Source organism: Eretmochelys imbricata, chromosome 15 (assembly GCF_965152235.1).
Source record: "Eretmochelys imbricata isolate rEreImb1 chromosome 15, rEreImb1.hap1, whole genome shotgun sequence".
Lineage (NCBI taxonomy): Eukaryota > Metazoa > Chordata > Testudines > Cheloniidae > Eretmochelys > Eretmochelys imbricata.
The window spans coordinates 33325147-33335603 of NC_135586.1; the positions used below are offsets into that span (position 1 = coordinate 33325147).

At 48.0% G+C, this 10457-nt stretch overlaps 1 protein-coding gene across 1 annotated transcript; it reads right to left on the bottom strand.

The window, feature by feature from the left end:
- Nucleotides 1–1892: 1892 nt before the first annotated feature.
- On the bottom strand, nucleotides 1893–6808 carry XBP1 (X-box binding protein 1). The gene is given in 6 exon segments (XM_077835213.1): nucleotides 1893–3069; nucleotides 5099–5182; nucleotides 5185–5262; nucleotides 6057–6188; nucleotides 6319–6415; nucleotides 6529–6808. Coding segments are annotated over 6 exon segments (1158 nt in total). The 5' UTR covers nucleotides 6735–6808; the 3' UTR covers nucleotides 1893–2508.
- Between the last annotated feature and the right edge of the window lie 3649 nt (nucleotides 6809–10457).

Below are 10457 nucleotides of genomic sequence, written 5' to 3' on the forward strand. Positions count from 1 at the left end.
TTAGGGCTGGTCTACCCTGAAAACTTACATTAGCACAGCTGTGTTTCAGTGGTGTGAAAAATCCACACCCTTGGAGAGAGATGGCTATGCTGTAGACAGCACTAGTTTGACAGAAGCATTCTTCCGTTGACCTAGTTACTACTACTTAGGGAGGTGGACTACCTTCAGCCACCCCCTCCCATTTGCATACACTCCTGCAGCTATGCCATTATTAGGAGTTAAGTGTAGACATAACCTAGAGGCTTTAGATCAAATTACTCTAAACTGCTTCGCTCTCCAGTAGTTTTTCTAGTATAAAGCAGCTTTGACTATTGTTAGCCTTACCTACTCTACCCTATAGTAGTTTGCATGTGGAATTTACAATGACCTGGTCTCTACCCAAAGGCTAAGTTAGCCCAGCTACATGGCTCAGGGGTGTGAAAAATCCACAGCCCTGAGCAGCATAATTAAACCAACCTAATCTCTAGGAATTCTTCCATCAACCTACCTACCATCTCTCAGGGAGGTGGATTACCTACACCAACAGGAGAATGGCTCCTGAGGGCAGCAGTAGGGTCTACACTGAAGCATTAACAAAAGACTAGCCATCCTGGATCAGACCAAAGATCTATTTAGCCCAGTATCCTGTCTTCTGACAAAAAGAAAAGGAGTACTTGTGGCACCTTATAGACTAACCAATTTATTTGAGCATAAGCTTTCGTGAGCTACAGCTCACTTCATTGGATGCATTCAGTGATTTGTGCTTATGCTCAAATTGGTTAGTCTCTAAGGTGCCACTAGTACTCCTTTTCTTTTTGCGAATACAGACTAACACAGCTGCTACTCTGAAACGTGTCTTCTGACAGTGGCCAATGCCAGGTGCTTCAGAGAGAATGAACAAAACAGGCAATTAGCAAGTGATCCATCCCCTGTCACCCATTCCCAGCTTCTGGGAAACAGAGGCTATGGACACTATCCCTGCTTATCCTGGCTAAGAGCTGTTGATGGACCTATCCTCCATGAACTTATCTTTTTAGAACCTTGTTATAGTCTTGGCCTTCACAACATCCTCTGGTGAAGAGTTTCAGATGGTGACTGCATTGTGTGAAGAAATACTTCCTTTGGTTTGTTTTAAACCTATTAATTTCATTTGGTGATCTCTAGTTCTTGTGTTATGAAGAGTAACTAACACTTATTTACTTTCTCTGCACCTATCATGATTTTATAGACCTCTATCATATCCCCTCCTTAGTTGTCTCTTTTCCAAGCTGAAAAGTCCCAGTCTACTTAATCTCTCCTCAGAGAGAAGCTATTCCATACCCCTCATCATTTTTGCCCTTTTCTGTACCTTTTCCAAATCCCATATCTTTTTTGAGATGGGGCAACTAGCTTTCCACAAGTGTTCAAGATGTAAGTGTACCATGGATTTATATAAAGGCACTGGGATATGCTATGTTCTTTTCCACTGATTCTGACTAGTGTTAACTTTTTTGACTGCCACTGCACATTGAGTGGATGTTTTCAAATATCCATAGTGACTGATTTCTTTGAGTGGTAATAGCTCATTTATACCCCTTTATTTTATATGTACACTTGTGTTTTAAGTGTAGACAAACCCTTTGAAGTCTCTGCTCTCAACAGCAGCATGGGTACTCTAGCACATGTAGCATGCTCCTACCCATGTAAGGCTTTGATAGCTGATCAGACCAGCAATGGCCCTGTAACTAGTTTTGTTCCACAGCTGCAGTGAGCAGTTGCGAAGATAAGCACTGAAACAAGCCATTTCATGTCTGTACAATACAGGAACCATTACAACATCCATCCTTTTACCATGTAAGCAGTATGAGGTTGACACAGAAGCAGAGACCTTCTCCCCCCAGCTGTTATTTTAAAATGGAAGTATAGAGAACATCTGCATTGCACTTTTTTAATTGCACAGGTATTTTTAAATATTAAATGGAGAAAGTAAATCACAAACTAAGTAGCAATAGAAAACTTTCATAAGCATTTACATAGTAAGTTATGTAAAATTTACAAGAGATTTTTAATTTTATGTTGAGCCAACTGTCTGTACATGGAGGGAAGCATAGCCCCACTGCCTAAGCAGGCTATTGCTGTGACAAGGACTTAAACTCCTCCTCCCACCCCCCCTTCACTCCCCCAAAGTAAATTTATCCTAGGTACTGAGGGTTTGCCTAACTGGGGCAAGGTACAGTTCAGGTACAAGAGCACCTGTTTCTTTCGGAGGATATTACTTTTAGTCTCTGAGAAGGGAGATTAGCCATTTCCTTTCCAAGAGAAAGTTCTGGTACAAAGGGCACTATCATACCCAGTTGTATTCTGAGTCTGAGATGGGCACAAATTAGCAAAATACTGGCTTTGGTGAAAACACTTTAAAGAGTAATGTTCTTTAAGAAACAGCCATCTACTTTACTTCTGGCTTAAGAAAAAGGGGAGATGGTTCTTACTACCCTGCATAGATTGTAAAGTGTTGCTCCACAGAAGAGAGATGCAACACTAATGAATAAATCAGACACTGATCAACTGGGGAAAAAGTTCATTGGCAAAAGTATCTTCCCAAGAATGGTCTGTGCTCAGTGGAGAGGGCAGATCACTGAAGGGAGAAGGGGATCCTTCATATCCAGAGTCACTACGTGCATCCAACAGACAGCAAGAGGTCTCAAGGCTGTGATCATATGAGAGCAGGTTTGAGATACCCAGCTCAGGCAAAAAGTTATCTATAGGTTCCTCTTTCACTGAGACTGGGGACTCAGGGAGGTCCTTGTCTTCTGAGGGAGAGAGAGATGCTTCCTCTATTTTCATTAACATATCACCTTGGCTGCCCATTTTAGCAGGGATCTCAAAGATTAGGGGCTTGGTGTACACATGGTCAAACCGGATCAGTTCATTAATGGCCTCCAACTTGGCTGATGAGGACCCCACAGAGGGAGTGGGGGAGGCTGGTAAGGAATCTGATTCTTTTCCACAGATTTCTTCCTCCAGCTTTTCCAAGCACGATGACTCTGAATTACCATACCGGAGGAACATGTCTGGGTCCAGGCTGTCCAGAATGCCCAACAGGAGATCAGACTGCAGAATACAAAACCCACCATTTTAAAAGGAACATACAGACTACTGTACACAAGCCAAACCTACCCTTGAAACCAACCTCAAGTAGGTTAAGTTCAATAGGACCTGAAGACCTGATCAGTACTGAAAGGCAGCACAAGTGGGAATGGCATATGTACTTTGATATGCTCATTTACTTAACCCTGAGCTTTCTAGTCCATTAACCCTTCCAGGAGCTTGACTGGCACTATTAGACTGTTCTCTACATTACTGATTTGCATTACAGTACTCCGCATAGTGGTGGGTACTATTCGAACAAAAAGTTTCTTTGCCTACAATCTCTGTAGAGCCAGCAAACAAAGGCAAAATCTGGAAATAAAGCGTCAGCACCAGGTACTAGCCTGAGCAGTAGTTTCCATTACCACAAGGTTATCTGTTTCAACCTGTTTGTTCCTTGGCTTTTAGCTGTCTCATGTCCTTGTATCTGACTCTGGGATACAGACAGCAGTTGAACAGTAACTAGTAGACTTCACAATATTAGGTTACTTAAAACCTGTCCAAAGCTACAGTAGAAATACAGCATGTGCTTTGAAGAATTGCATGTTTTCAGGGTTTTCACATGCACACAAAACTGAAAATGAGCCAACATGTGATGCAGCTGTAAACAAGGCTCATATTTGGGGGTGTATTAACAGGAGTATACTATGCAAGATATGAAGCAAGTGTCCTGCTCTCTTAAGCACAGGTGAGACCTTGGCTGGAGAACTGAGTCCAGGTCTGGGTGCCACACTTTAGCCGCAATCTGGACAAATTGAAGAATGTTCAAAAGAGCAACAGAAGTGATAAAACCTCACCTACGAGGCAAGGTTAAAAAACTGCGCATATTTAGTCTCCAGAAAAGACTGAGTAGGGAGAAGGTAAGGGAGTAGGGAGAAGGATAGTTCTCCATATCCATTGAAGGTAGAACAAGTAGTAACAGTCTAATCTCCTGGGCTGCAGATTAGACCATCTGCACCCCGGACCTTCCAACAGCAGAACTGCAAGGTCTCCTGTGTAGCTGCTCTATCCCAGTGTAAAAGAGCTTTCCCGCTGGCATAATGAAGCCACCCTCAACCAGCTGCAATAGCTGTATCAGTGGAGAGCATCTCTTGCCAACATCATGCTGTCCACACCAGCACTTTTGTTGGTGACACTTAGGTCAGTCAGAGATGTGTTTTTTCACATCCCTGACCACCAAAATTTCTAGTGTAGACAAAACCTTAGGTTAGCTATCTAACTATAAAGATAATTAAGCACTGGACTAGGCTTCCAAGGGAGGTCACAGAATCCCTATTAAGAGATTTTTAAGAACAGATTAGACAAGCCTGTCAGGGATATTCTAGATATCCTTAAATCCTGCCTCAGTGCAGGGGACTAGATAATTTATCAAGGTCCTACATTTCTAGGGGTCTATGCTTCATGTTGCAAAAAGTTGAATGATAATGTTTATGGGAACAATAACTAATGTACACTATTTAACTGCCTTCAAAATAATGAACTTAACTTCCGCTTAATTTATAGTCCTGTTTTTGTCCTATGACCGCAGGAGCATTAATAGGCCACTTCCTGTTGAGTAGTCTCTTAGAATACCTAATATGCAGTGTTGGTCCCAGAATATTGAGAGACAAGGTGGGGGAGGCGATATCTTTTAATGGACCAACTTCTGTTGGCTAGAGACAAGCTTTCAAATTTACACAGACCTCTTCTTCAGAATTTGAAAGCTTGTCTCTCTCACCAACAGAAGTTGGTCCACTAAAAGATATTACCTCACCCACCTGTCTTTGACCTATTGGACACAGCTTGTAGGTCAGCAGTTCTGCCCAAGATTCACAAGCACAAATGTATCTGAGAGCATCTGGACCTTTGAAATATGCCAGCCTATCTGAACTACATTGCTGGTGTGTTACAGCTCAAATTCTAATGCCCCTAGTACCATAGCTGATGAATTGGAGACACTGGGCTGTAATTCTTTCGAAAACTCATGATCTGTAAACATGGAATGGCTGCTCACCTCAGAGTCTGAAGAGTCAATGCCATCAGCATCCATGTGGAGATTGTCAGGAGGGGTGACTGCTGGGCCTGCACCTGCTGCAGAGGAACACATAGTCTGAGTGCTGCGGACTCAGCGGACCCGGTCACCATCCTGATTTCATCCACCTGTGATTCCATCACCACCTGTATAAGAAGAGAAGCCTAATTATCCAATATTATTTTGACTCCCGAACCGCCTGTTTGATGTTCTTCCCCGTATTGCAAGAGTACAATACTGAGTGTCATCATGCAACCATCCTTTGGCAGTCTGTTGCCTGAATCTCAACCTCACTTGGCTAGCAGCCAAAACAAGGAACAGCGCTGCAGAGACTGGAAGTGAGACGACTGTTGAAGACTCATGTTCAAAATACACCACTCTGGTTGAGCTTTAACTTCAGTCTGAGACACCCATTAATAGTACACTGGATCCACCACCATCTTCTGAAGGAGGCTGACCTTGTCAGCCCATTGTTTTCCTTTTGTGCCTTTTGTGGTGTTATTCACCACCAGCTCTTGTGGCCACATTTAATGGTACTTTGCATGCAAGGATAAAAAGCAGGTTACACCAAGACCAGCATGAGATGTAGATTTGAAAGGGTTCTGAATTAACTCTTTGAATGCTGCTGAGTTTTCTTCCAAGGTGCCAGCCAGCAGCCCCTTAAAGCCCTCAGTGGAGATAAGAGAAGCCCCCCCATCCCTATGCAGCAATCAATATTAACGATTTTGGAAGGATATTAAGCCTCACAGGCTTCAGGACGTGAAGCACATCTGTTACCTCTTGATGAGACCTAGTACAAGGGCAGATCATCCCACCTCACCCGCTCCGAGTTTCTTACACCTTCCACTGAAGTATCGGGTGCTGGCCGGTCGCAGGCACCCAGGAACCGCCAGCAGACTCATCTGCCCCAATCCCCCACAGGGAGCGGGCAGACGCTCACCTCGGGCGCTCTCTTCTCCTCCCCCGTCTCCAGCGCATCGAGCCCCAGCCGGTAGCGCAGCTCTTGGTTCTGCACGGCGAGCCCCTGGGTCTTCTCCCGCAGGAGCTGGTTTTCTAGCAGCAGGTTCTGGTTCTGAAAGAAGCCCACAGGCGACCTCAGCGGAGCAGGCCGCAGCAGCCAGCTCCGTCCCCGCCGCCTGCAATGTGCGGCGCAGGGCTCCCTCCCCTCCGCAGCCCGCCGGCCCGAGCCCCCCGAGCCCTACCTCCTGCTCCAGCTCCAGCACCTGCTGCTCCAGCTCGCTCATCCGCGCCTTCTTCCTGTCCCGGGCGCTCTGCGCCGCTACGCGGTTCTTCAGCTTCCTGCGGGGAGACAGCGCAGCCCTGAGCCCCGGCCCCGGCCCCGGCCCCGGCCCCGGCCCGGCCCGGCCCCGAGCCCCGGCCCCACCCCACGGCGCCCCACCGGCCCCGCTCACCTGCGCAGCGCCTTCTCCTCCGGACTCAGGTGAGTGAGCCGCTGCCGCTTGCGGGCCGGCGGCTGCGGCTCCGGGCTGGGCGAGCGCGGGCCCCCCGCCGGGAGCGCCACGGAGAGGGGCCGGCTGGGCGCGGCGCCCAGGGCCTCGGCTGCTTGGCCGGGGATGAGGAGCAGCCGCGGGGCCGCGGAACCGGGCAGCGCCACCATGGCGGGCGGGCGGGCGCGCGGCTGCCGAGAACCCTGGCGCCGCCGGCGTTCCACGGCCGAACGCTGGGCGCCCCGCGTTCCACCCGCCCCGCTCGCTTCTGCCACCGTGGCTCGGCCGCATTGGCCAGCGCCGTCCGACGGGTAGCATGCGATTGGCCCGTGGCAAGGGGCAGAGTGCAAATGAATTGCGTCAGAGCGAGGGCGGGGCAGCGGAGCCGCCGAGCGCCGCGCCCGAGCCGCTGGCGAGAGTCGTCCCCGCGCACGCGCTGCTGAGCCGCCCGCCTCGTGCGGCTGCTGGCTGCGGCTTGCTGCATCCGCGCCGCATGCTGCCTGCGCTCGCTGTGCGCAACCTGCGCTGTGCGCAACGGCCTCCCCAGGGCAGCGCGGGCCTGCACGCTGCGGGGTCCTGGCCCCGCGCCCCCCGGCGCCCCGCGCATCGGTAAAGGGGCAGTCCCGTGTCTTTAAATTGCACAGCGTCCTGCGTGGCCACAAGCCCCGGCGGAGCGCATCGCACTGAACAAGGCCATTGCAGAGACTGGGAAAGCGTGACTGTTTGATGCGGGCGGGAGAGAGCTGGGGTGCCAGGTGCAGGGGGGCTGTTCTAGATGGTGAAAGGGCTGGGAGGGAGCGGTTGGAGGCTCCTGTGATTGCAGGTCCCAAAAGCAGGCTTTGCTGCAGCCAGCTGAACAGAGTGGTAAGGTCAGAAGAAAGATCGGTCTGAGAGACAGGCAACGTTATTAACAGCAAGTCTTGTCGTTCTGGATGGTTGAGGCTTTGGCAATGCTGCTGGAAACTTTACTAAATAATCTTAATATAATTAATAGTTTTGCTGTGTCATAGAGCCACAGGGTATGGTCTGTTGCAATCACACTCCTGGGAGTGACCCCTTTAGTGTGCCAGGCCCAAGAGACCCACACAGGGGCGGGTCCATGGCCTCCAGGACTCTGAGACTGCGCCTTCGGTATCTGCTATCCCCATCTCTCTTTGGCTGCTTGCAGAGAATCCTGCCAAGCCAGACTCCTGCAGGAAGCTTGTACTGTGCTCTGTCACGGTGCAACCCTCTCAAGGAGTATTTACAGCGATACAGGCAGCCTTTTCAAAACAGGTAACTATTTATTAGTCACCTGACGTACAGAATCTGAAAGTCCTTGGGTTAGTCCATCCTGGTCAAACCAGTGTCATGATGAGCCAGCCAAGCTGTGTTGAGGTCTGGCTCTCTGTTGTCCCCCACTTGTTTCCCTAGTCCTGGCTCCTGAGTCTCTCCAAGACTTCCAGCTTTATTCCAGTCACCTGCCACCTTGTTCCCCAACTCAGTTCACAAGTCTTGCTTGCTGGGGTTTCCTGCTGTTGGATGTTGATTGCTCAGTCATTGGGACATCTCTTTGTCTTGCTGGACCTCTGCTGAGTTAGACCTGTTTCAGCCACTTTTTTTAATGACTGTTAATTCAACCAGACAGTGAGGGTGGACACACACACACACTTTTGCACCCATTGGGTAGCAGTGCAACATACAGAGGGAAACTGAGGCATGCCTAAGATTCCTAAAATACATTCCAAAAAAATCCTGTTTCATCACACCATGCTATTTTCAAATAAAAGTCCAGACTAATGTTAGTGGCTGTCTTGTAGGTGACTTCAGCAATTAAGTCAAATCCTGAAGTCATGACTTAATCAAAACTCCTATAGAGTCAACTGGCCAGATCCTGACCTATTCCCTACCAGTGCTCTGGCTGCTTTGTGATGTGGCTGGAAAACTAAGATACCCATCTACGACAGGAGAATTCCCAGACAAAGGGAATCCCAAGGAGATGTACAGCAAGCAGTTAATCCTCTCAGCCCTGTCACCATACAGGGTATGACCAGGAAAAATGGAGCATAGCCAGAGCACACTTGCATTCCAGTTATAGCCAGCAGCCAGAATAGTTCTTTGGTGCCTCAGGCAGCTGGGCGTAAACTAGAGCAGCCTTGAGGCTGTACTGATTTTCTCTGGCCTCGGAATCCTGGGGCCACAGATGTGTGTAGTACAACCAGCCACCTTTGCCACACTCACCTGATGAGCTGCATTACATACAAATTGGATGCAGTTCAGAATCTGAGCCAATGGGCTTTTTGCCTGCATAAAACCAGAGTAATTAACTAAGGTTTTGGACCACGAGCTTGTTTAATCTTCCTGAGTGGCTTTTATTTTCAAAGATTTTCTGTTCTCCTACATTTGTAGCTAGTGAGGGCGAGAACAGAAATGCAAAACTTTTGAAGTGGTATACAAACTAAAGCAAACCAAGTTGTATGGGGTTTTTCTGACTCTGGCATTTATTTTTCATTGACTTTGACACCCATTAGTGAATAATGATGCAAAATATGCCACCTGTCACAACTGCAGTTGAGTACCCTCTCCTGACCTCTCACCAGACTGTTGTGAGGCAACCCAGCTGCTGGATCTCCTGTATTTTAAGCCTCTACACTCTGAACAGAGTCCCTACACTGTCCCTATCTTAGGGCCTCTGAGTACACTCTGTCACCTGCTCTTGAGTGTTTCAACCACAAAGCCCACAGCCCAGTCCAGGGAACCAGTGCTAGGCCCTCAGATTCCCTCCCTGTAGCTTAAAACACACCCTGTCCCAGAACTTTACCCACAAGTGAGCCTTCTGGTTTACTTCTTCAAGAGGGCACATGGTAGGTGTAAATGCTGAACACAAACAGACAGACTGGCACCAAATTCTGAATCACCATTCTTTAATAGTACAAAAAATACACAGATCTATCCAACAATAAACAACCCTACATGCAGTTCCCTGTATCAGTTTTTTCACCACTCCAGAGCATTCTTTGGGTTGGGGTCAGAGTAATCTGGGGCTATCCAGGATCCTTCCTTTGCAGTGCCTAGCAAAGTTCTGGCACAGAGCCTTCTCCCCAAGAATGCTTCCTCTGACCACGGCTAGTTCATTCCCTTCCCCTTCGCTGCCCAAACTTCCGGTGTGTTTCTCTGAGTCTTCCCCTGTGAGCACTTTTATAACCTTCTGCTTTTGTCATTTCTTCACTTTGTCCTTCTTGGTAACTTCCTACTCTCTCAATCCCCAGAAAAAGTGGAGGGAACAGGTTTCCCCAGCATGCTCTTTTGTTCTCCTCAGGTAAGACCTGTTCAGGTGCTGATAGTCTTTAACAATGGGTGATACATGCTTAAAGCTTATCAGAAGAGGAGGATACACAGAAAGGCCTTTCATCATACAGAAGTTTCATAACAACTTTGTAATATCAACCAGAATTCATAAGTTTGTACAGGCTCCCCCGAATGCTTACACCCTGTGACCCTGAATAAACCCCTTACACAGTAAATGATATATTTGGTTCTTGTTGATTGCTTGTAATCTTACCACTGAGACCAGCCAGAATGTGGAGAAGCCTGACCTAGGAAATATGCACTCAATTTTTTTAAATACTCGAGTAGCTCCCACTGCGTGTACAGTCTCTAATAATTATATGGCTATGTTGCAGGACCAGAGTGAAAGAGTGAGAAACAAAAGTTCACCAGAAGCTCAGTCTTGAACTGATGAATCACAGCATCTCCAGGTAGGTTTTATTGCAGGAGTTCAGGTTTAATTCAGATTTGCACCACTCCTTGTCTTTTTCCTCTCTGGCTGTCTCTTCACTGGTTTTTTATTTGGCAAAATTTTCTCACCGTTGCAAACACCAGTACAGCACCCCTCCCCGTAGCACTCGCAGGGT